The 26,912-nt window shown below is 42.4% G+C and overlaps 1 protein-coding gene across 6 annotated transcripts in view; it reads right to left on the bottom strand.

Moving 5' to 3' along the window:
* Nucleotides 1-26,685, bottom strand: part of Cesl1 (carboxylesterase-like 1) — a 58,299-nt gene extending 31,614 nt beyond the window's left edge. The window contains exons 1-4 of one of the 6 annotated variants that reach the window (XR_010060021.1): nt 26,513-26,685; nt 25,322-25,481; nt 10,649-10,828; nt 9,785-9,881 (exon numbers count right to left, since the gene is read on the bottom strand). Coding sequence is in view for 4 of the 6 variants with exons in the window: in XM_063278259.1 (XP_063134329.1) it covers nt 9,785-9,881; nt 10,649-10,708 (157 nt within the window). In the remaining 2 variants the exon portion in view is untranslated. Of the gene's footprint in view, nt 1-4,197; nt 4,291-6,135; nt 6,203-7,662; nt 7,796-9,784; nt 9,882-10,204; nt 10,287-10,648; nt 10,829-25,321; nt 25,482-26,512 lie in introns of those variants that run through there. The other 5 variants (XM_063278259.1, XM_039097944.1, XM_063278260.1 and 2 more) reach the window with 5 other exon arrangements.
* Between the last annotated feature and the right edge of the window lie 227 nt (nt 26,686-26,912).

Below are 26,912 nucleotides of genomic sequence, written 5' to 3' on the forward strand. Positions count from 1 at the left end.
TGCATGCAAGAGGTGGGTGTGGGTGAAGAATACTGCTAACAGAAGCTATGACATACATCTTTGCAAACATATATGATGCCTACTTTATACCAGAGGTACATTCCAGTTTCTTGTGTTCATAGAAATAGTCTTCCTAGGTAATTATGGGTATGTCCATGTAACTTGGAAGCATCCTGTGTGGAGTTCCTAAAGATGCAAAGACAGTGGTGTTGCCATGGTAACTAGCAGCAAAGGCATGTTCTGCCTCAAATCTGGGTCCTCTTTCCAGGCCTTTCTCAATGTCGCCTGTCCACATAATGTGAGGCATTTGAGGAATTTATTACTGGATCTGTATTCAGGAGCTAGAGATATCCCAGGACATGATTTTCCAGACAAACTTGGAAGAACATACCAGTCTCTTCAGGCCACTAACATGACACCGATAGAAAGAGGAATCAATGCTATAGCCCCATATTTACCATAAATTTAGTCTGTGTGTCTGGTGTTTAGGAAACCATCATGACTGGTGGGGACTGTCCCTCTCAGAGTCTATTTATTTCAGACTCATGACCCTAAACATTTCCTTTATGATAGCCTGGACTATTGCCTACCTGTCCATCTGCTCTCATCACCCTGAACCTTGTACCAGACACCTAAGATGTGCACTGCTCCCTAGAGTCCTTTGAAATGCTAATAAAAGAGGTATTTTTGCTACAGGTGCCCCAGCCTGAGCCTCCTCTCTAATCTGGTACTTCCTGTATCCCCTACCTCAGTACTATGTCTCTCTTCTTGGGAACAATGAATAACAAAAGTTTTTTTCAATGACTAGTAGGTCCTGATGTGCTAGCTTTATTATACAGCATATTTTCAAATAATACATCTTATATTTATGTATTAATATGTCTGGGACCAAGCTGGACAGGGTTAGATGAGATATAAACTGGCCATAACCCGGTTCCTGAGAAAGGCTTGACCTTTGACCTTTCCCGAGAAAGAAAATGTTCCCAGAATTGAGGCTAACTGCCACTATCTAATTAGAACATTTTGTGGTTTAATGGCTCATGCTTTACTTCCCCCATGACCTCTGCCTCATGGGAATCTTCCAAACTGGACATTCCCAAAACCCCCTACCCAGCTTCAATTCCTGCTTCAAAGCTATAAATGCTGTGTGCTTCTTACAATAAACAGACCTTGACAAGGACACTGCTTGGTCTCGCTCCTCTTTCTCGCACATTCTCCCACAGGTATGGGTCCCCTTCAACCCCCATGAATAACTGAGTCCCCGTTGGCAGGGGCAAGTGGTGCCTGACATGGGGCTCGAGGTATGGACCCTCACCAGACAGAAAAAGAAGTTGAGGACCCCGGGTATTTGTCCAGAAACCGAAGCAGATAAAGTGAAAGTAGCTGTGCCAATCTGGTGTTCATTGCAGCGCACTCTCACCACTCATGAGAGAAAGACATGGCAGGTAAGAGTTTTCTGTCTCATTGAGAATGGGCCAAAAACTGTCTAAGGAAGCTGTCTTTATCAAAGACCTTAAGGCTTCTCTCAGGGAAAGGGGAGTAAGAGTTAAGAAAAAGGATCTTGTTAAATTTTTTGTCTTTGTGTCAGAAACTTGTCCTTGGTTTATTATTGAAGGACCAGAAATTAGCTCCTATAGTTGGGACAAGGTTGGAAAGTGTTTAAATGACTCCACTGCCCCTGTGTGGGATATGAGTCTCAACCCCAGTGCACTGGTTCCTATCAATAAACCTCATGTGATTACAGCAAGGACGGTCTTGGGTGAGTTCTTAGGGGTCGCATCATCCTGAGACTTGAGTGAGGGTCTCCCTGCTCCGGGGATCTTTCATTTTGGGGGCACGTCTGGGATGGGTGACCATCCTCATCTCCGAAGATCCACTTGGAGGTGAGATAGCGTCTGTGTCATTGTGTCTTTGTGTTTTGTGCCGGCTAAACTCTGGGTCTGTATTTGATACTCTGGGTCTGTATTTGCTTGCTAGTTCTGGTGTTCTGGTTTTGCAGTTGCTCCCATCTCGGGCTGAGAGGGAGGCTCATGTCTCAGGAGAGATGTGAGTATGAGCAGTAGATGTGCCAGGGGCTCACCGATTGTGCTGCCCTGGGAGACATCCCAGGAGGTGAGGAGGTACCCCAGGGATGCCTGGGAGATTCCCATCTGTGTGCTGGTGAGGATTCGGTGATTCTCCTGGATTGGAGAAGAGACCCGTCCTCCCAGCCATCTGTATTTCCAGAGTGGTCTTTTGTCTGTGTGTCTTAGGTCTTTGTTTTGTGTTACTTGTGACTGTGACAATGTGAAGATTCTGGTTGGGAAGAAGGCGGGATGTGGAATCCGCTCCCCTTCATCTGTCTTTGGTGAACTCATGGAAGCTCCCATCTGAATCAGTTCAGTTTTGTGGCAACCTTGCGTTGGCTGCTTGTTTTTTGTTTTTGTGCACACTTTTGTTTTTTGGTCTGTTAATCTTTTGCTTGTCTTTCTGTGTGACTGAATGCTATTTGCCCTCTTTGGCAGACCTCTATTTCGTGGACTCTCTTCTTGTTTTCTCACCATCCCACTTGAGATGCTTGTTAGTAGATGTTACAGGAAATCTACAATGCTCACATGAGGAGTGTGCTTTAGAAACAAGAATTTCATGTTTTCCCTGGGTTCCATCGGGATAGATGTGGGAATAGGCTTGATTTCTATTGGAAATGATGTCACATTGCATATGTTAGTACTCCTAACACTTCTTGGGACTGTGCCTCAGGGATCGCGACATGTATAAGTTCAGAAGTTCTAAAAGGCAGTCATGACCTTTGTGTGTAGGCTTAGATAGTGTCCAGATTGGAATCCTGATGCTGAAGACTTAATAAGACACAAAAGAGAGTTGAGAATTACTGAGGGCTATCTTAAGGCTGAGTCTAGGTGCTGTAAGGGCAGCTACAAGGACATCTGCTGTTGCCCTGCAACACAAGGCTTATGGAGAATTCAGAACTGCCATTGACGTAGATATGAAAAGAGTAAAAAAGACTTTTTAGCTGACCTCCAAGAATCCCTAACCTCCCTCTCAGAGGTAGTTTTTCAGAATAGGAGAAGATTAGACCTGATATTCCTTAAAGAAGGAGGTCTGTGTGCTACACTAAAAGAAGAATGTTGCTTCTATGTAGACCATTCAGGAGTAATTAAAGACTTCATGAGTAAACCTAGAAAAAGGTTAGACAAAAGACATAGAGACCGAGAAGCACATCAAAGATGGTTCAAGAGCTGGTTTAGTAGATCTCCTTGGATGACTACTCTGATATCTTCCCTTATGGGACCCTTCTTAGTTTTGCCTCTGCTTCTGATTATAGGTCCATGTGTGTTAAATAAACTAGTTACCTTCATTAGAGAAAAAGTGAGTACTGTTCAGATTTTGATGTTACGCCAACAGTATCATGCTTTAGGAGGACAAGAAAACCAATATTATAAATATACTAAAATTTAGTTCTATAATTAGAACTAGCCACTAGAAGAAGTAGGGAATGAAAGAATAAAAAATACAGCTGAAAAGTCAGAAGCTTAAAGATGCAACCTCAACCCTAGGGAGCCCTAAATACCTCAAATTCCAGCTCTCTGCCTGTAAGTAAAAGATTACATTTCTTGAGCCTGCTCTCCCAGGAACTAGATAAAAGGACTTAAGATAAGGAAGGCCCTTAGATATGCGATTCCCAACCTAGTAAAGATAACAGAAAGCTTCTTCCAGGAACTAGCTGACAATAAAGTTAGATTAAAATCTTAGAGAACTTTCCTCCTGAGGAGGTCCCCATACCCTGTAATTCTCAAGGATTTGTCATTGATGTTTAATGGCTTTGCAGAAGGGAAAATGAGGTGGCAATATTGAATTTTCCCACCCCAATGTGCAGCCAAGTGCACTTTACTGAGGAAATCACGGAGAAATGCAATGTTCTTGAGGGCATGAGGAATGGTGAACCACATTCCTGGTTTTTGTCTGCACTAATCTGTTAGGACAAGAACATGATTGTTTTTTGTTTGTTTGTTGTTTCTTTCAACTACTGGCGTCACCCTTTGCCTATATGGTAGAGCAATAATGCTTTGAAATAAACTTGTGAAACCCACGGCCAGGTACTGCACTCCGAATCAGAAATTAGCAGTGCTTCTGTGAATACACTTCTTTTTGTAAATATGATCTTTTAAGATATTGTATTATGTAAAAATATGTACATACCTTTTTTTTGTAGGCCACAGCAGCTCATTTTTACAGAGTTTGTGAAACTAAATATTTAACATTGTCGATTTCTGTAAGCTCCATGCAGTGAGGCTACAAGCAGAGGAGAGAGACATCAGCAGTGCCCAGCCTGGCGGGCAGGGCAGCCTGCTGCTCCCTCGCTTCACAGGCCTCACTCCTTGATCTCTTAATCTAAAGGCTTTTTAAAGCAATCTTTTGTTTAGATGTAGGCATTTAAATTTTTTAAAAAATTTCTTTACCAGAGAACTACACACTTTGTTAATTTTTTGGGGAAAGAATAGATATGAGGAAATGAGCTTTAAAACAAAAACAAAATAAAAAACAAACAAAAAGCGCCAAGAGTTTAAAGACAAAAAAAACCGAAGCAAATTTATTTAAAAAAGAATCTTGTGGGTTTTTTTGTTTTTGTTTTTGTTTTTGTTTTTGTTTTTTAAAGCAGTCCGTAAATTAAACGATAATAATTTTGGAAAACTTGAGTATGTAGCCCGGGTGATTCCTGTTACTTAGGACTGAGCCCCACATTTAGGTCAAAGGCCCTGGGCCCTTGCTGTGTGTGGTCTGGTGTCTGCCCAGCTCTCCTGTTGCTCAGCTCATGGGGTCTCTTCCTACCTCTCCATGGCATCAGGGTACTGAGTTAGAGTGACACCTCAGCCTGTGCCAGCCCCTCCTGCCACCTCTCCGCCTCTTGTTGGCACCTGTCCTAGTCAGTTTGGAGTAGGGAAACCAAGCGTATGTAACACCCTTTTTTTGGGTTTCTTAGGTTCAAACAGTTAGATGATATTAGGTTATTAGAACATCTGTAGCTTTCAAGTCTCTGGTGTCATTTTCTGAGAGCCAGTTAGTGTTTCAAAGTCAGATGTCTAACCAGCTCTCCATCTCCCGGAAGGGAGCACCACTTCATTCTCAGAGCTCTCTGTGGGTAAAGCTTGAGTTTCCAGACCTCCCAACCCCCAGGGTGGATTAGGTCATAATGGACACCCCCTGTGATTGGCCCACTGTCCCTCTGCCCTATTTCATTGTGTGCTGTTCTTTGCAGGTGACACCCTCAGAGCTGACCAGGCGGGGCTGAGCCTTCCTTGCGTAGGTGTGTAGGCCAGGGTGGTGCTCCTCCCCTTGGAAAGACATTTAAAACCCAACTCTGGTTCTTCCAGCACCCCAGCTCCAGGCTAACTGGTTGGCACCTCCTTTTTGTATGGGGAGAAAAATGAAGTTTATTATGTTTTTATATTTTCTACTTCCTCATTTTTATCCGTGCCAGTTCAAAATTCTGATTTCCTTTTACTAGCCTTTGGGATGATTTGTTGTTACCTGAATTGCCCTTTAATCTTTTTGGGTCATTCTCTTTGTACTTTTCTTGCCTACCTCGCCTCCCTTCCTCCCCAGCCCCTCGTTAAACCTAGGTGTCTTTGGGGCAAACAGTATAAAAGTATCCTTTTCATCTGCTTTTACGATGTGGGGACATTTTCAGTACCTACTTTTTTTGCTGAATCCAAAGATATATAAATAAAAAAATGTATTATTTTATGAAGATCAAAATGATATTAAGGATACACGTTTCTTCAAAAATAAACGAAGCTGTACTGTTAAAAAAAAATCTTAGAGAACAATCTTGAGAAGCAGGAAGCGTCTCCCAGGATCTAGCAGACCATAGAGTTAAACAATCTTGAGAAACAGGAATCTCCTCTCCTCCTTGTGATTTTTCACTGGTATTCTCGACATTTTCCAGTGATGTCCTTCCTACCCCCTTTTCCCCAACAGCAGTTTTTTGGTAGCAATATCCTCTTTACTGGATGCATTTACCCGCCTCCTCAACTATGGTCCGTCCCACCTATCCCTTGCTGGTGGCACAAATCATACGTCTTGGAAGAGAACAGTCCCATAAGCTCTTTTGAAGGGACCCCGATGCTTTAAACTTACCCTATAGCCCCTCTCAGGTCTCCTGGCTCAGTCAACATGTAGACGAATGGACAATTAACTGCATTGCCTTTCAGGTTAAGATAGATAATCATTACCCCTCAGATAAGTTGATACAGTTTTTTCACAAAATTACAGTCCCAGTGGTCTTTCCAAAGGTAACAAACACGTGATCACCCTATGTCGGGAGTCCACCTTGTCTTTACAGACGGCTCCTCTAATGGACAAGCCGCATTTTCCATTAATGGTCAAATACAACAGTTCTGTACCCCTTTAGATTCCACTCAGCTGGTAGAGCTTCAAGCTATCCTCGCAGTATTTCGTGCACTGCCCAATGCACCCTTTAACCTATATACAAATAGCTCATATCTTGCCTTTTCTATTCCCCTATTAGAAACAGTGCCCTATATTTGGCCTACCACCGATACTGCCCCCCTGTTTGCCACCTTACAAAAATATATTCAGAGACGATCTTCCCCTTCTTTCTGGGACACATCCGAGCACATACCAGATTGCCAGGCCCCTTGGCCAATGGTAATGATGCCATTGATCGCCTCACACGGCTTGTGGCCTTGGCCCAGGAGGCCTTCTCTATGCCCCTTACACTTGCCCAAAAAGCACATGACTTACATCACCTTAACGCACACACCCTTAGGATTAAATATAAGATCACCCATGAACAGGCTCGCCAAATAGTCTGTAATTGCGAAGGCTGCCTGACCCTACTGCCTGACCTCCACCTAGGGGCCAAGCCCCGTGTGCTGGTTCCTGAAGAGCTCTGGCAAATGCTTGTCACCCATCTTCCCTCCTTTGGTAAATTAAAATATGTTCATGTCACCATTGATACCCTTAGAGGCTTTACCTATGCATCCCTGCAGACAGGGGAGGCTACCAAACATGCTATAAGTCATGTTCTGGCTTGACTCACAGTTTTACCTCAACCTAAGATAGTTAAAACAGATAGTGGACTGGGATATATTAGCTCTAGTTTTAAACACTTTTGCTTCCAATTTGGCATTAAACATATTGCAGGGATTAATTATAATCCTCAGGGACAGGATATAGTTGAAAGAGCTCACCAAACCCTTAAAAATATGATCCATAAATTACAGTCAAATGAGGGACTATTATCCCCCCCCAGTAATCACAAAAATTTAATAAATCATACACTCTTTGTCCTTAACTACCTTATAATGGACAAGGATGGAAAAACTGCAGCAGACCGCCTGTGGCAACCCCATACTTCTTATGATTATGCACGAGTCCTATGGAAGGATCCGTTAACATCCCAATGGTAGGGCCATGATCCGGTCTTCATTTGGGGATGTGGATCAGCCTGCATTTATGATTCAAAGACTGGGCTCTCGAGCGCCTTGTTAAGGCCTGAAACTCACCCAGGGATAACCCTGAGGAAAAGTCTAACTATGCTTAATTACAGACCATGCTGACCATGTTCCTCTACATCTGAATCCTTGGAAGCATCATCACGTCTGCCCTCGCTACATCGCCTCACCAGATCTTCAACTATACCTGGGTGACTCTTAATGGCGCCGGATATGTGGTGTCTGCCAACTCCACCACCGCTGCACGAGTTCCCTGGCCCAATCGTGAGTTTCTGCAGTTCTGGGAAAGAGGCACCTCCATGCGTACAAAGAGAGAACCCATCACTGCCGTGACTCTTGCAGTACTCCTAGGCCTGTCAGCTGTGGGGACAGGAACCGGGGTTGCCTCCCTGATCACCTCCCAACAGAGTTATCATCAGCTCAGTGCAGGGACATCAATGAGCTTCAATAAGGAAGAACCTATCTTAAAAATTCAGTCGCTTCCTTGGCTGAGGTTGTTCTACAAAATAGAAGGGGATTAGATCTTCTCTTTCTCCAACAGAGAGGGCTGTGTGCGGCCCTCAAGGAGGAGTGTTGCTTTTATGCTGATAAGACAGGATTAGTAGAAAACAGCCTACAGAATGTTAGAGAAAGTCTACAAAGGAGACAAAGAGAAAGAGAAAAGAGTGAAGCCTGGTATAAAAATTGGTTTTCTGCCTTTCCCCTACCCACCACTCTTCTACCCAGTATCCTGGGTTCCTTTATAGAACTCCTGCTACTCATCTCCTTTGGTCCCTGGGTGTTTAAAAATTGACAGATTTCGTTAAGAGCCAGATAGACTCCGCCACCAAACAGGTGGCCATTCATTACCATTGCCTCCAGTGCGATGAACGCCTACTGGGACATAATGATACTCCCCTCAGGTTGCCCACAGCTGGTCTCGACTTCTCCACCCTGGATACCGCCTCTAATTCAGGCTGGAAAATCAGTCGCTGTTGGAAACGTCAATGATGGGAATATTATGGTGCCACATACTAGGTGCACACCTCACCGCTGTGAAGTAACCCTACGACGGGATTAGCACGGGTCCATGATCTGGGTCACCCACTCTCATAAAACACACACGTATAGCCCAGAACGGTGTGTTAAAGCATAAGATTGTTCCTAGCCATTGGGGTGCAGTCCTAACTGCAAGAGTGGCTCGCCATGGCTGAGCTGGGCACTCTGTGAGGCATGTCTGATCTATCTCAGACCACTACTTCCACCCTGGCAGAAATAATGGGACCTAACTGAGAGTGCCAGATGTGGGTTCAACCTGTGTAGCCTAAGACTCAGGGCTTCACCGACCAGGTGCTGGTTGTGGATGCACACCATATAGCCTAGTACAGACCTCCCCCACCCCCTTGATAGTCAAAGGAAGGGGGAGATGTCTGGGACCAAGCTGGACAGGGCTAGATAAGATAGAAACGTGCCATAAGCCAGTTCCTGAGAATGGCTTGACCTTTGACCTTTCCCGAGAAAGAAAATGTTCCCAGAATTGAGGCTAACTGCCACTATCTAAATAGAATATATTGTGGTTTAATGGCTCATCCTTTAATTTCCCCCATGACCTCTGCCTCAGGGGAACCTTCCAAACTGGACAGTCCCAAAACCCTACCCAGCTTCAATTCCTGCTTCAAAGCTATAAATGCTGTGTGCTTCTTATAATAAACAGACCTTGACAAGGACACTGCTTGGTCTCGCTCCTCTTTCTTGCCCGTTCTCCCACAGGTATGGGTCCCCCTCAACCCCCATGAATAACTGAGTCTCCGCTGGCAGGGGCATTAATAGAAATAATACACAATAATTAATAATACATAATAACAATACATCTTATATTATGTATTAATAGAAATAATACATAATTGATAATACATAATAATATATCTTATATTTTTGTAATAATAATAATTATGCCTGGAATGTCTACTACATGTAGAGTCACAAAGGGGCTCCCTCTCAAGTGTACCTCTCCTCCAAGAAAATGTTAGAAATGAAATCAACTAATCCTCTACATTTAGTGAATTAAGGAAACTGAATTGTCTTGATTCCCTTGGGCCAGAGCTGACTCCTTGTCCTCTGCACCTATAGTGCAGGGCCTCACAGATTGTCTTGTCTTCTGATCTCAGTATGTACTATACCAAGGTGTGGGCCGCTTGGATGCAAATCCAAATCAGGAGAATTCATTCTGTCTTGAATTCATCAGCAGAACTTAATCTGTCTAGTCTGTGCTTCAAGCACACCCTGTAACTCTTTGTATCCCCACAAATTTGCATTTCCAAAGTACTCACCACAAACCACACAGGTTGCTAGGGACACCAGGAACAGGGACCTGAGGCACATCTTGCGTGGGCAGATACTCCAGTCAATAGAGTCTCTGACTCTGGTCTACAAGGAAGGGGAATGTAAGGTCCTGCCCACTTTCTGGGAACCCGTCTGTCCTGCCCACAGAACCCAATTACACAATGCAGAACTACACCAAAAACTTGTCCTCTCCCTTAGCCAGAGCTCTTCCAAGTTTACCCTGCTTTATCTAAACACCCATCTACCCCATCTACCCATCACTTGCTCTCTTATATCTAAACAATTAATATGGAAATCTCAGATTACAGATGGCCATAAACAGTCATCAGCTTCTCACATAAACATTTTCCCCTGTAACACTCTCTCTTCAGAATGCCAGGAGTTCTCAAACTGAAGCAAATACTTACAGGCAGTGCAAAGCTTTAGTGAGGTGGGGGGCTTCTTATTACAGACTGAAAAGTTTTGGAGACTCTCCGGGCTGCACAGTTGTTCACCAGAACACGTCTCTCTCCCTTTCCTAGCGTTTTGGACTCTTGTGTTTGGTAAACTAGGTTAAACTTCAACTACCCTCCTTGGAGAATTCTAGATTAGTCATATAACAATCTTGCCAAGTGGCCCTCTCTTGGGATACACTGAACCGAGTTTGGGAGTTCATTTGCTTCAGGACAGAGATTAGGTATAGAACTTTCTTTCAGTGACTGAACTCCATTTCAAAACACTTGGTGTTTACCACCTACCTGTCCATTGATTCAGGCATACTTTGAGCATTAACCAGACCAGATGTGAGGACAGGGAGAGGCTGAAATATGTGTGAAAGCTCCAACCTATGAATCTAAGGGGTAGGCATGCACCTGGGAGAGTCCTTCACCAGGTGCTGATGAAGGAAGCTGCTGGATCCCCTCACAGGACATGCCTTAGGACAGTGCTTTGTTGAATACAGCCTGGCACAGCTGTCTGAGAAAATGATACATCCTCACTCAAGGGAGCTGTGAACATCACTGTGATTGACATGGAAATACAGAGGATCAGCTCTGGAGAGGAAAACACAGGTTATAAATTATCACTTAATTTAAACAGTCCTATTAACAGAGCTACAGTAATTACAATAATTAAAACCATTTGTGATACAAAAATGCCTCTACAAACAACATTTATTTCTAATAATTTAAGGGACAGAAAGAAACAGCCCAAATAAATGTTCATGAACTAAACAATAAATAAATCGGTCACTTGAGCACCTCACTAAATACTGTTTGTAAGGATAAGGTACTACAGTGCCACCCAAACTTGCAAATATGAAAAATAAAAGAAGCCAGTCACAAAGTTAATGGGCTTCAGGCTCCCAGTTGTGTGAAGGTTCCAGAACATGAAGATGAATGAGGATGACTGGTTACTGAGGAAAAGGACATCAAGGGACAATGGAGAGTTGCAGAGGCAGGGGAGCCTGCATTTGGGTTTCGCATCTGTCTGAGGAGTGGTTGGAATGTGCCCAGCAAGTCTGCAGTGATGTGTAGCTCTCTATGTGCGTCTTTTTAAATGTTCTAGAACCTGACAGGTTGTATGCTCTCTATGTGCGTCCTTTTAAATGTTCTAGAACCTGACAGGTTGTATGCTTCCTATTTATTTAAAGTTTCTATTTTATTCATCCTTCTATTTCGTCGACAAATATTTCTTGAGGGCCTGCAAATCCCGGCCTCAGTGTCCTCTGTGCAGGACAATAGTGCTCAGAATAAGCAGAATTCTCACTGGTGGACCCTGAGGCTCAGTTTGACTGAGGGAGTGGCCATAGATCACATCACACAAGAAATAAATGCTGAGGTTGGAGAAAACCTGTAGGGCTATGGAGCTATAGTCTTAATTTCTGCGGATGGCATCAATTGTACATAAATGATTTATCTAAGAGAGATCTGAGGAAACACCCTTCTCCTGGAATTCCTTCCAACTTTCCTCATCAAAATATCCACACAAAGCCTCCTACTGCCTTCCATTGTGTTTCTAGGCCTCCAGGAAGGATTAGCACAGAGTACCCTATGGAGGGGTCAGGGGTTCAGGAGGCTGAAAGCAAGACCCATGGCATTCCAGGGAAAGACCATGGCTGGGTAAAAGAAGAAACTGGGTTGTTTCTGTTAGTGTGGATTTCTTTCTGGAAAAGCACTGCTTAGCCAGAAGTCACAAGGCTCAACCTTCCTGGCATTTAAGTGGAGATATGAATTTACTTATAGCCAATGAAGTAAAGTGACATTGATGGGGGTGGGGGGAGTTGTCCCCAAAACTATGTAATGAAGGTGAGCTTTCTCCATATAGGATTTTTTTCTACAGCCAGCTGGAAACCACATCTGTGACACTGAAGAGATAAAGCAGTGGCTGTACCTGGGACCAAGAAATTCATCTCTATTTTTGAGTAATTATTATGTACATATACACACATTCACACACACATACATATCATACACATGTATGTTTTGGGGAAGCCATTTTCGAGAGGTACAGATATAACACAAGAATTCTAACACAGTAGCATAGGAGACTTTGTTAGTTTGGTCTCTAGCCTCTCACCTAAGTTGAGCGCAGAAGCTCACTCCGACAGCCTTTTTCAGAGATATCAGAATGAGAATGGTAGTGTGAACGCCATTAGTGACTGGCAGGTGTCCTAGATCTACACAGGACCAGTGTCCCTGTGTGAACTCCACCTTCTAAGAACTCCTACCCACCTATGTTGGGAAGTTTCCTGAAGCAGAGCAATGCCATCCAGAGTCCTCTAGCCTTGGAGTGATTCTCAGCCATTGAGTAGAATCGGCAGTCAGTATTGAGTCTCCTCTTTGTTGGAGTAGCTTTGAAACAGTCTTTGCCCCACTTTTCCCTCTGTCTTTGACCTTGATCACACACAGCATTAGCTGCTGGGTAGTAAGCCCTTCCATGGTCCTTTCCCTTCCCTCCCCCATCATCGCCCCTTGCAATTCTCAAAATAAACTCCTACTGCAGTGCTTTTCTCAAGTTCCTTTTGAAGGCAACCAGTACAGGACAAAGGATGTGTGTATTCTGAAATCTGAGATCAAATCGCTATGTGTCTGCTGAAAGTCCAGTTATGCAGCATCCACCCTCAAACTTCCTAATGTGATCATGTTTAGATACAGGCCATGTTTAGATCATGTTTAGATTAAAAGGTTAGACAGTAAAATAAGACCATGATGGTGGGTGCTAACTCAATTTGACTGATGTTGTCATGGAAGGAATTAGGGTATGCAAAGTGATATCACTTGTCAAGTGTGCACAGAGGACTTGGCATATGTAGAGAGGAGTAGGGGGAGGGGCCACTGAAAAGAATAAAACAAGACTTGGAAGGAAACCAACCATAGTGGCAACTTGAGCTTAGATGATCAGCCCCCATAAACAGAAAACATGAAGTTAATAGTCTGTATTCAGCTCTGCTGTCTACCAAGCCTGGGTCATCTCACTAAGGCAGCCCAAACAGAATAACCTATAAGCACAAACTGATATTTTTATTGTTGGCCAGGATGTGAGAGGCCATGCCAAATAGCATAGAGTAACTCAATCTCAATATCAGAAATGAAGTCCAACACAAATAACTTCTACACAGTTGTGATTAGTAATCTCCTTCCCTGCCTGATTTATTAGGGTGATGACCCAGTTGGCAGACTTCTCCTAAGACAAAATGCCTTGACCTTTAGCATAGTAACGCTGTCAGTTCAACGGCCAAAGATAAGGAGGGAATGGCTAGGCTTAGAAAGATCTAAGCTTTGTACAGGGTGATAAGCATGGATCGATCTGCATTCTTCTACATGCTGACCTCCAGTTGAACCAGCACCATTTGCTGAAAATGCTTTGTTTTTACCATTGGATGGTTTTGGCTCCTTTGTCAAAAATCAAGTGACCATAGGTATATGGGCTCATTTCTGGGTCTTCAATTCTATTCCACTGGTCTATCAAGGACCTCCACATCAAACCAGATACACTCAAACTAATAGAAGAAAAAGTGGGGAAGCATCTCAAACACATGGGCACTGGAGAAAATTTCCTGAACAAAACACCAATGGCTTATGCTCTAAGATCAAGAATAGACAAATGGGATCTCATAAAACTTCAAAGCCTCTGTAAGGCCAAGGACACTGTTGTTAGGACAAAATGGCAACCAACAGATTGGGAAAAGATCTTTACCAATCCTACAACTGATAGAGGGCTTATATCTAAAATATACAAAGAACTCAAGAAGTTAGACCGCAGGGAGACAAATAACCCTATTAAAAATGGGATTCAGAGCTAAACAAAGAATTCAGCTGAGGAATGCTGAATGGCTGAGAAACACCTAAAGAAATGTTCATCATCTTTAGTCACAAGGGAAATGCAAATCAAAACAACCCTGAGATTTCACCTCACACCAGTGAGAATGGCTAAGATCAAAAACTCAGGTGACAGCAAATGCTGGCGAGGATGTGAAGAAAGAGGAACACTCCTCCATTGTTAGTGAGATTGCAGACTGGTAAAACCATTCTGGAAATCAGTCTGGAGGTTCCCCAGAAAATTGGACATTGAACTACCTGAGGACCCAACTACACCTCTCTTGGGCATATACCCAAAAGATGGCCCAACATATAACAAAATCACATGCTCCACTATGTTCATAGCACCCTGATTTATAATAGCCAGAAGCTGGAAAGAACCCAGATGCCCTTCAACAGAGGAATGGATACAGAAAATGTGGTACATCTACACAATGGAACATTACTCAGCTATCAAAAACAATGACTTTATGAAATTCATAGGCAAATGGAGGGAACTGGACAATATCATCCTGAGTGAGGTAACCAAATCACAGAAAAACACACATGGTATGCACTTGTTGATAAGTGGCTATTAGCCCAAATGCTTGAATTACCCTAGATGCACAGAACACATGAAACTCAAGGATGACCAAAAATGTGAATGCTTAACTCCTTCTTTAAAAGGGGAACAAGAATACACTTGGGAGGGAATAGAGAGTCAAAGTTTAGAACAGAGACAGAAGGAACACCCATTCAGAGCCTGCCCCACATGTGGCCCATACATATATAGCCACCAAACTAGATAAAATGGATGAAGCAAAGAAGTGCAGGCGGACAGGAACCGGATGTAGATCTCTTCTGAGAGACACAGCCAGAATATGGCAATACATAGGCGAATGCCAGCAGCAAACCACTAAACTGAGAATGGGACCCCCGCTGAAGGAATCAGAGAAAAGACTGAAAGAGCTTCAAGGGGCTTGAGACCCCATATGAATAGCAATGCCAACCAACCAGAGCTTCCAGAGACTAAGCCACTACCCAAAGTCTATACATGGACTGACCTGGGCTCCAACCTCATAGGTAGCAATGAATAGCCTAGTAAGAGCACCAGTGGAATGGGAAGCCCTTGGTCCTGCCAAGACTGAACCCCCAGTGAACAGGATTATTGGGGGGAGGGAGGTAATGGGGGAGGATGAGGAGGGGAACACCCATATAGAAGGGGAGGAGAAGGGGTTAGAGGCATGTTTGCCTGGAAACCGGGAAAGGTGATAACAATCGAAATGTAAATAAGAAATACCCAATTTAATAAGGATGGAGAAAAAAGAAAGAAAGGTCTACAGGAGGAAACAGGAACCTAGAGATTAGGTATTTCATCACTAGGTCAGACCAATGTTGATAAGAAGCCAATGTTGATAAGAAGCAACACCAATACCCAAACATGTTCCTGAGTTCTTCCCAAAGACCAGTGCCTTTACCTGCAATGAAGTTTCCAGAGACCTCAGGTTTTAAAGATGTTCTTTCACACTCTGTGACAAGGTGTGAAGACCTTCACTGAGTATGGGGACTTAGTACAAGAATCAGTATGTAGACAAGTTCTACTTTGCAAAGATGGGTGTGGGTTTACATTCCAGGAAGAAAATATGGTCTTAAAGAACAAGCACTCTAATAAAACATTCTTTCCTCATCAACTCCAGTTCTTGTTTTCCAGATTTTTTAAGAGTGAAGCCTGACCTGGTAATAATGAAAAGCCATGGAAGATGAAATGTACATGTTCAAAATTTTAAAAATAAATAAAAAAATGAAGCTCTATCCATCCTTATTTACATGGGATGATCTGTCCAGACCTCCTAATTAAAAAATCTGTTTCCAATTACAGAACACACACACACACACACACACACACACACACACACACACACACACACACAAACACGTACACATACACGCACATATACACATTTTGCTTTTTCTAGCTAACTGGCCTTTAAAACAGCTCTGGCACTCCATTTATAAAGATTGTACAATGCTTCCTAAAAAAATTCAACATTCTTATTATCAGGGGAATCCAAATTAAAACAACCCTGAAATTCCACCTCATACCAGTCAGAATGTCTAAGATCAAAAACTCAGGTGACAGCAGATGCTGGCGAGGATGTGGAGAAAGAGGAGCACTCCTCCATTGTTGGTGGGATTGCAAGCTGGTACAACCACTCTGGAAACAGTCTGGTGATTTCTCAGAAAATTTGACATAGTACTACCTGAGGACCCAGCTATACCACTCCTGGGATGCTCCAACATATAACAAGGACACATGCTCTATTATCTTCATAGAAGCCTTATTTATGATAGCTAGAAGCTAGAAAGAACCCAGATATTCTTCAACAGAGGAATGGATACAGAAAATGTGGTATATTTACACAATGGGGTACTTACTACTCAACTATTTAAAACAATGACTTCATGAAATTCTTAGGCAAATGGATGGGACCAGAAAATATCATCCTGAATAAGGTAACTCAATCACAATAGAACACACATAGTATGCACTCATTGATAAGTGGATGTTAGCTCAAAAGTTCGGAATACCCAAGATATAATTCACAAACCACGTGATGATCAAGAAGAAGGAAGACCAAAATGTGCATGTTTCACACCTTCTTAGAAGAGGACATAAAAATAATCACAGGAGGAAATACGGAGACAAAGTATGCAACAGAGACTAAAGCAAAGGTCTTCCAGAGACTGCCCCACCTAGGGATCCATCCCATATGCAGCCACCAAACTCATACAATATTGTGGATACCAAGAAGTGCATGCTGACAGGAGTCTAATATAGCTGTCTCCTGAGAGACTCTGTCAGAGCCTGACAAATACAAAGGCAGACACTTGCAGTCAACCATGGACTGAGCACGAGGTCCCTAATGGAGTGCCACAGACCACCCAGGGGAGTGTCAGCAGAGGGACGAAGGCTTGGATTAAAGATAGAGAACGGATTCAGAGCGACAGACAGACACAAACTCGAGGTGTGTGCTGCTGCAAAAAGCTTTACTTCTTGGCACAGATTTAAGCAGTTAGAACAGGTGCATCATAATTGGCAGTCATCCAACTCTTATTCGTCACCTCACCAATGTCCCTTGCAAGGAGGAAAGCTGAACGTACAGTCCAGGAAACAATTCTCAGTTCCAGAAAATAGTTTAGAAAACTGAAGCTATACTGCCAGATTTGTGGGCACCAGATATACATTCAACATTTACCCTTATTTTAATAAAGTTTAAACTCTATGTTTATGGCCCCTCAAGATAATATGGAAACTTTTGTAACCATTCTATAATTTCTTTCATTTCTTGCTCAATGTTAGTTTCTCTTTTCTTTCCAGTTAATTCTTGATAAGTTCGCTCAACTTGTTAGAACTTATCCATGATCTTTCTAAAAGAGTCACTACTATTCTGAATCATGCTAAACAAAACTTTCCCAAAAGGGGGGAAAGACTTTTCTGAAACAGTCATGCTCTTAATAGCTGCAATTAATTTCTCTCCTATTTGCTGGGAACTAATGGTTGCAGCAGTTGGGTTCATCACAGCCGTTGAGTTCATCAGGATCATGATGGTATGAGACGTTTCTGTCTCTGAACTTTCAGTTCCTGAGACATCTAAAGGTACATAACCATCTTCCCACACTGCTATATTCTGAAAATCAGATATTGTTGACAGGCGTAAAGTTGCCAAGATCACCAAGGCTAGAACAGAGAAGGCACCTCCACCGCAAGCATAGACCCCAGTCATCATCTTTTTGTAGGGAGACGGCCAGGACCTCCAGGAGGGAAGCCATACCAGGCACACGCCTCTGTTCTGGACAGAAACGAAGCACAAGAGCTTCCTGTCACACAGACTCCACTGGAGTGGGTGTGGCATTTCTCGGTTTTTTGTTTTTAAGACGAAGCTCCAGGATATCTCGCCTGATGGTACGGAGGGACTTCAGGATCAGCCTAAGAAGAATAGGGAAGATTAATAGAACAACAATCACGAGCCCTAACCCTATGACTGTGAAGATGCAATATTGAATCTAATCCACAGGATTCAAAGCTTTTAAACTTTTAGTAAACGATGCTGCAAGTTTATCCACGTTCCAGGCATCTAACTGTCTCTGACTCATGGCTGTAATCTGTTCTTGTAATTGTTGCAAGTCATAAGAAATATTTGTATCCTTCCAAACTCCTATCAAATGTGCTTTAGTTCTACTCCAATTCTCTGATTCATTATAAGGTAAAGGAGTCATACAGATATAATGAGAACTAGAGTGACATCTGGTGGCTAGCCTGGTCTTAATAGAATCAACATCTTGTCCTAATTCTAAAATCACCTCTTCTAAGGCATTAATTCTTGCTTCTAATTTTCTATCAATAAGGTGTTGCTCTGAGAGACCCAGAGAAATATTTCTATGCATTTCATTAACAGAAGTAGCTGTCTGCCTCTCTTTAACTAAAGCTGTAGTGGATACGGCAGAGGATTTTAGGGTAGCAATCAATGTCGAAATTCCTAAAATTAAGGAGGCCACAAATCTCTTAGGTCTAATTAAGTCATTAATGGTTTCTAAAGCTTGTAATCCAGAGTTATCAAACCAAGGATCAGAGCCCAAATCTACTGGCAGCACAACATAAGCAGGTCATTTTACAATCAACATAACAGCAAATTCTTCATCCAATCCAGAGGAAACACAGTTAGAGAAAAAACAGGCTTCACAAGTTACATGATAAGACAAAAAAAATATTAGTAGCAGTCATTTTAGAATGAGCAGATGTTATGATATCTTTTGCTTCTTTAGTTAAATTATTCAGCTGTGTCAGAGTTGGGAACTTCCTCTTCTCTGCAATCTCCTCTAGGGAAAGTCCTTGTAAGGCTGCTTGGGTTTTTCAAAGAGTCTGCTTTTGCCTGCACCTTACTCTTCTGGACAGCTGAACTCGGGGCCGGTCTGATGAGTCTGTCGGGCACCCAGATCGGGGAGTCTGCAACTTGTGGAAACACACAAGCATAGCCTCGTCCTGAGGCAATTAAAATATCGGGGCCCTTCCAGGCTCCCGAAAGTAAGTCCTTCCACAGAACCAGAGGATTGGGAATTGTACTTCCGGTTTCAGCATGTCTTGTCACAGGAGTTACTCCTTCCTCACTTGTGTTCAAATAATTTAGAACAAACAAAGCATGAGTTAATAAGTGGTGAGGAGAGAGATATGAGTTAGCAGTTTTCAATCTCTGTACTTGAGCTTTTGATGTCTGATGCGCTCTTTCCACAATTGTTTGTCCTTGAGGATTATATGGAATTCCAGTGCTATGTTCTATGCCCCATGTGGCCAAAAATTTCTTTAAGGATTTTGACACATAGGCTGGAGCACTGTCTGTCTTTGGCTTTCTGGGTCTTCCCATAGAAGCGAAGCTAGCACTTAAGTGTTGAATAACATCTTTTATTGCTTCCCCTGTTCTTGCTGATGCATAAAGCATATGTGAATATGTGTCTACAGTGACATGCACATAGGAAGCCTTCCAAACTCAGGCATGTGAGGAACATCCATTTGCCATAACACTTGAGACTTCAAGCCTCTGGGATTAACACCCATTTTCTGTACTGCCCCCGCAGCAGGGCAGGTAGTACATTGTTTAATTGTTTAACAATCTGCTGGGCCTGTGCTCGAGCTATGCCAAAGACTCTTTTCAAAGCCAGAGCATTCTGATGATATAAATTATGGCTCTCCTTAGCCTGTTCCAAGGCCATAAAGATTATGGTACATGAATCTGCCAGCTCATTACCCTGAGCTAGGGGTCCAGGTAGTTTAGTATGTCCCCTTATGTGTCCCACATAGAACTTATAAGTTCTACTCTGTATCAACTTTTGTAGTTTCATCAACCAGGGTAAAATAACTGATTTTCCAGCGAGCAAGGCTGCCTCTAGAGCTGGGAAAAGCCCAACTATATATTTAGAATCTGTATAAAGATTAAAGGCTTCATTAAACTCTTCAACGGCCATTATTACAGCAATTATTTCCACTTGCTGTGCTGATAGTTTCTGTAGGGAGGAAGAGGTTTGTTCTACAGGCCACAACTGTGGCCACTCTTTTCCTGCTAAGCAGGTTCTGTCTGCTCCCGTATCTAGGAGACCATTAAAAGTTTTCCATTAAGCCTTATTTCCTATGTCAGATACCCAGGCCACCAAGTCTGAGGAACCAAATTGTCTCTGACCTCTCTTTGTCTTTATTTCAGGGTTAGGTAATCTTATGTAAGGTAGCAATAATAGTTGGGCTATGCGTTGTCCTTTTCGTATTCTACAGGTCTCCTTTCCAGCTTTAACTATGACCTTAATTTCCCCTGTGAAGTCAGCATCTATAACTCCAGGCAAGACCTCAAACTCTACTTTGTAATTAGAGCTCCTTCCAATAAGAAGACCCCTACACCTTTCAGGCAACGTCCCTAGAACTGAAGTAGAGTCCAGTGTGACACCATCTGTATTGGATAGTATCATCTCTTGACCAGCTGTCAAATCTAACCCTGCACTTCCTGGAGTTGCCCTTGGCAAATCATGAATAGGAAACTCTGGTGCTTCTGGATTTAATGCAGCTTTTGCTTCTGTAAAGCAGCCCTCTCTTTGTGTGGGGCAACTGGTTTCTGGAGGATGGCCACAAGACATTTTTTTCATTGGTATCTGAAAAATCTATCACCTATGCTCTTGTTAATAAATCTAATAAAATGTATTTGTAAATAAGAGCTATAAAAGTAGCTTTTTAAAGTGCAGGAAACACTTTATTTTAATATATTTATTCAGAAGATGGCTTTCATAGGACGTGGACAAGTGGGAGAAGTGGCTTAAAATAAAATAAATTTAAAGTAAGCTGGTATTGGTTTGAAACTAAAATGAAGACAGAAATGAAACTGAAGTCTTATTACATCACACATCTGGTTCATAGAATGTATATGAAAATAAACCAGTGCTGAGGTGAGCGTTGGTTTGATTTGGTGACTACAGGGAGGTTTGCCTACCATTATGAACACCAGGTAGGTGACAGGGCTTAGACTGATGGCTGCTCTTATCTCCTTGAGCTCCAGAGAACTCTCTGTGCACTGACATTCAGATCCTGTGAAGCAAGGACACATTTACACATTCTAGGGTTTGATGCTGTATGGTAACTAGGGGCTCCATCTTCCTGGGATTAATGAGGTTTGAAGGCTGATCCAGTGTCAGAGAATCTCTAGTTGGGTTCCAGAGAAGAGTAAACTCTGCTATAAATACAAGTTATATCCTGAGGGATAGCACCTAATGGCATTCATGCCAAACACACTAGGAGTCACCCTTCAACTACTAAGGAAGACCTGTCTGTGAGAGTGAGATGCATGGTGGTGTTCTGTGTGGTCTCCTGGATCCAGATAGAGCACTTGGGTAAATGGTAGACTGTAAAGAACACCACTGTTGCCATAGCAATTCCATGGCAATGAGACAATTCTGCTGTGATGGTGAAAGTGTCCTATATTAGAAAATGAATATGGCTGTGTTTCATTGAAACTTTATTTTTTAATCAAAGTAGTAAGCAAGATTTGTTTCATGGGCTACAGTAGTTATACCTTTCCTAGACTGTGGAAGACAGTGAAGGTTGGTTGCTAACTTGAATTGGGTCTCTTTTTAGAATGCTATATTGCTATGCATTTAGCAGTCACATATAGTATGCATAGTTTATATTTTTTGATTTTCATAATGACCACTAACTGCCATCTGATAAGTATTCTGTCACCCAACTTTGAAAGCAGTTCTCTCTGCCTGGATTCTACCTGCCTGTGTCCTAAAAAGCCACTATCCATCTGTCTGTCTATCTCTTTAACTCTCAAAATGGTCTCATGCAGCTCAGGCTGGCCCCCAACTCACCATACAGCTAAGACTAACGTTCAAGTCCCATATTTCCTTCCTGCCTGGATGTTAGAGTGCGTTTACGTGGTGCTGAGATAGAGCTCAGGGTTTTATGTACCCTAGGAGAGCCTTTCACCAACTGAACCCCAGCCCTGCTCCACCTGCATTCTTTGAGGCAGAGTTTCTATAGCCCAGGATGGTCTAGAATGTATCATCTACCTATGTACACACTGCTCATGTTATATAGCATCTATTGGAAACTTTTGCTGTTATGGGACTGCCCTCTAAAATTAAAACTGATAATGGACCAACATATATTTCTTATCAATTTAAACAATTTTGTCAACGATATCATATTGTACATATTACTGGTATAGAACACAATCCATAAGAACAAGCTTTTGTTGCAAGAGTTCACCATACCCTGAAACGACAAATTATTAAATTAAAAAGGAGGAAAAGAGATGACCTGATGCAGCCTGAATGGAGTTTGCAGACCAGTCCCAGAGCTATATTGGCACAAGCCTTATATGTTATTAATTTTCTTAATTTACCACAAGGTGAAGTTATATCAAGAGCAGATAGACACTTTGTTGAACTTCCCCCAGAAGGCATGGAACAGACAGTATGGATAAAATTGACTGAGATGCTGAATGGCAGGAAGGGACTTTACTGTATGTAGGGGAGAGGGATTTGCCTCATTACAGGATGGGAGACAATTCTGGTTACCCAGGAGATGGATCCAAGCACAGAATGATAAGAACTGCTCCCTACCCTCAAAGGAATCAGTTAAACCAGCTACATTTTCTCCTGATGGATGTTCTCTGGAGATGAAAGAGGTGTCCTCCATTACTGAGGCCCTGGCTTCTCTTAGTGTCAACAAACGACAATGGATAAGGATCCGTGCAGTTACAACCCCATTAACTATGTGGGGTCAGGTGAAGCGATTAACCACTGAAAGGGAAAAATGTTGTCTCCTTCAGGAAAGTCCTTTACTGCTGAGCACTTATTTTTAGCAATGTGTGCTTTACTCACAGTTTCTTCTGCTGCGGCCAATGCGAGTTATCGGGCTTATATTTGCTTTATCCTACTTTATTTACAGATGTGGTTTTATACACCACCCCAAGCATTTTATCAATTCTTTGGAATAATTTGACTTTTTGAATAGATATGATGGAACTTTGTATAATTTTCCTTATGCTGGATTAAAGATGCCTTTGTGTTTAGGACAGAGACCATGCCTACAAATGGGTTATCAAAATTGGCAATTACCAGGAATAATTGTTACAGGCTCCAGGATTGACAACTTTGTCTATAACCAAAATTGGAATAACATTACCTTTATTAGCGAGCCAGTATATCCTATTTGTACTTATATAGGCTTAAAATATCTCCCATGCATTTGGAAATATTGGCCTGGTATATTTGGAAAAATTATTCAAGATAAATGAATAAATTGGGGTCCTTATGGCCAATTATTAATACATGTTCAGAATGGAATGTTACCACTTGTGATTTGTCAAATGTTACCAGGATGAACTGAGAGGAGAATGAATGCCTTAATGGATCCTTGCTGATGGAATGTAGAGATGGAGGCATTGGTGATAACCGACTGGCCTCTGTGGAAGATCCTACTGAGTTTCAAGCTCATTTGTGGAAGACTGCCACCACATTAAGCTTGCTAATGGAAGCTTTTCTGGGCCTGCTCAATCTGCCTCTCAGTAAAATTTTATGATGTTTAAGAAAGAAAAGCTTACTACTTGTATTCCTATGCCATATTTGTTTTTAATAGGTAGATTTAATTTTAATAATGGATTTGCTTATATTAACTGTCATTTGGATTCATTTATTAATTCATCTATTCAGTTTAATATGAATCAGGTTTTATTATTATATGCAGCAAAAATATATGTATGGATGCCTGTTAATTTGGGACGTCATTGGTCTCAAGATCCTCTTATCATGTGATTATTGTTTTTTTTTTTAATAATCGGCTGAAGAGAAGTAAAAGAATTATTGGAGTCATTGTAGCTACTATTTTTAGCCTTATTTCTGTTGCTACCTTGGCAGCGGTTTCCAGCACAGCATTAAAAACATCTATTGAGACAAAGCGTTTTGTTGAAGACTGGCATAAAGATTCACATGAGTTATGGAAGGAACAAACTAAAATTGATACAAGACTTCAACATCAAGTAGATGTTTCAAAACAAACAGTAGAATGGTTGGGTCGAAAGATGTTATTTATTGAAAAATATGAGGATTTAAGATTTGATTGAAATTCTACTACTTTTTTGTTAATAAATATATGGATAATGATACAGAACATGATTGGAAGTTAATTCAAGCCTATTTAGAAGGTAATGAAAGTGCTACAAAAGTAATTAATGCCTTGAAATATGATGTTCGAATGGAAATCTGCAGTCAAGCCAGTTAAGCTATCAAGAGCCTAGGCCACACCTCTCCATGCTCCCCCAACCCCAACACACCCAGAAACTTGTGATTTCTTTTTTCCTGTCCTGATAACAGACCATATATCAACCCAAAATTATAATCTGCACAACGAATACAAATATACAGACAAACGTGGCCACATAGGCAAAGAACTGTGCTGTTGACAGTGGGGCTGCCAGAACAAAGCATTCACATGACCATGAAAGTGTTACAGGTAAATACTCAGGCCAAGACATAGACCCCTAGATTCCAGGTGTGGAGGGAAATATAAACATAAAAGTTGTGCATATGCATTTGGATGTATGCACACACAGACTCACAGACTGAGACACACCCACAAAAAAAGAGAAAATTAAACAGAGTCAGAGAAAGAGAAAAGCAAATATGGAAACAGAGAGCACTGTGAGAACCAGGAGAAATGCATCCACCATTGCTGTCTCAGAGGGCAAGACACACAGACAATAACAAACAGGCCTGAGCCTGAGACCTTCTAATCAAGCATTGAGATGAACAGTGTGGGACCAGGCCCCTCAGGCTGCTGCCTGGATCTTCCAGGACTCAGTCCCCTGCCTAGCAAGTACAGAGACTCACCATAAACTCACTACAATTACAATCTTGCACAGCCACCAGCTGTCAAGGGCTTTCCAAATGCACACTGGGCACTCATGCTCCCTGACTTTATCCCTGAATTCTTCATTCAGACCACAAATCCTTCTTTTCAATAAATGGAAGCAGATGAATCCATTTTCCATCTCGCTCCTCAGGAAGGGTCAGGTTCTGAATCTCCTCTATATGGGAGATGAGGTTTAGCACAGGGTGGTTAGGGAGGCACAGCTTTCTAGAACCCAAAACCTTAATAGGATAAGATGAAGGTGACCTTGCAGACCCAAGAGCATTAGGCGCGATTCATACCTGTTTTTCATAGATCTCTCTGTCAGAAACCTCAGGCGATCTCTCAGGTCATTTCTCTCCTCGGTAATGAGCTGCAGCTCTTCAATCAGCCTCTCCTTTTCCTTCTTGGCCTGCTTCTTGCTTAGGTCAGTTCCAGTGGATGATGTTTCTCTCCCAGCGTCTGTAGGTAGAAGAACACAAGTGAGCAGGCATAGGGAGAATGCATAGAGTGTACATAGACCACAGTGAGGCCTAAACAAGAGAACAAGCCTGGAACCCAGTGTCACTGAAAGGAGTTTGGTCTGTGCTTAAGAGACCTCCTCAGGGGATCTCAGTTCTCCCACTACTCTATAGAGACCAAGAGATGTAAGCAGCCAGGTGTTCCCTATGCCGGACATCACGTGCTTACATGTACCATGGAGATGGCTTCTCCAGGATTATTATCAGCTGAACAGGGTACAGCTTGTTTTCAGAACCCTCACCCCTGTGGTTTCAGAACTCAGATGATAAATTCACCATCCACAAAACTTGAGTGATTGGAGACACTCAGATATCCTACCCTGATACTCTAGGCCAACAACTTTGGATTTAAAAAGCATTCCCGGGGAGGACATGGTCAACAGACTTATCAATTCCCCTATTTGAACACCAAATGCCCAGAAGTGCCAATAGGTTACAGGCTGAACCTTGGTCTACCCATTCCAAATAGTTTTGGTATTGTAGAAAAATGTGTGTAACACACAACCTCTAATATATAAAGCTAACAATGACCCTGCCAGTTAGAAGAAATCAGAGGAGGTCTAAGAACATAAGGTTATTGCCTGGAGCACAATTCTCTCCCTGTTACTCTGTCAGATATCCACTGTATTTAAAAAAGCAATGATAGTGAAGTACATTGCTGTCCTGTCTAAACTCAGAAAAGGTGGACCCTCCATGACTCCTGATGGTGTTATTACATCAATGTAACATTACAAATGCACTGTAAAAGCAAAGACCAGAAGTTCACAGTATAATAGCATTGGCCTTACCATATCCTCCCTGTGGGAATGGGGAAACTAAAGTTCTGAAATCCTCAACTTTCAAGAATTGTGATATTCATAGAAATTCAATTCCTTTTCAGATGCTCCAGTTTTTGTGGCCCATTGATAGAAAGGTCAGCTTAAGCCTGCAGCCCCCTGACAGGAAGCTCAACAGACACTGCCCAGAACTTACTCCACATTCCCCAGAAGCACTGTCTTTGTCCATCATTACTTTGAGACGAAAGGCTAGCCTCCTTCACTCTAGTCTCTCCACAATCGACGTTCCCCCTCCCAAAACGCTTGCAAAGATGGGAAAACATGTCTTAGCTTGTAACTGCCAGACTCAGACTGAAAGAAACTAGGGCACTGGTTGTCACTACAACACTGGTGACATCACAGAGGATGCCAGAACTCTCTAGGAGACAATAGATTGTCCAAGAAGGGACAGCTGATGTCATGGGGAGCAGACTTTGCCTCTCTGCTAATGTTCTCCCTGTATTGAGCATAAGCAGAGGTGCCCTTTCCAGGAGACTTTCCTGGGGAGAGCCACTGAGCATCTCCTGCTTCCAAAGCCAAATTTTCCTCAAGGCTTG

The sequence above is a fragment of the Rattus norvegicus genome, chromosome 19 (genome assembly GCF_036323735.1).
Source record: "Rattus norvegicus strain BN/NHsdMcwi chromosome 19, GRCr8, whole genome shotgun sequence".
NCBI lineage: Eukaryota > Metazoa > Chordata > Mammalia > Rodentia > Muridae > Rattus > Rattus norvegicus.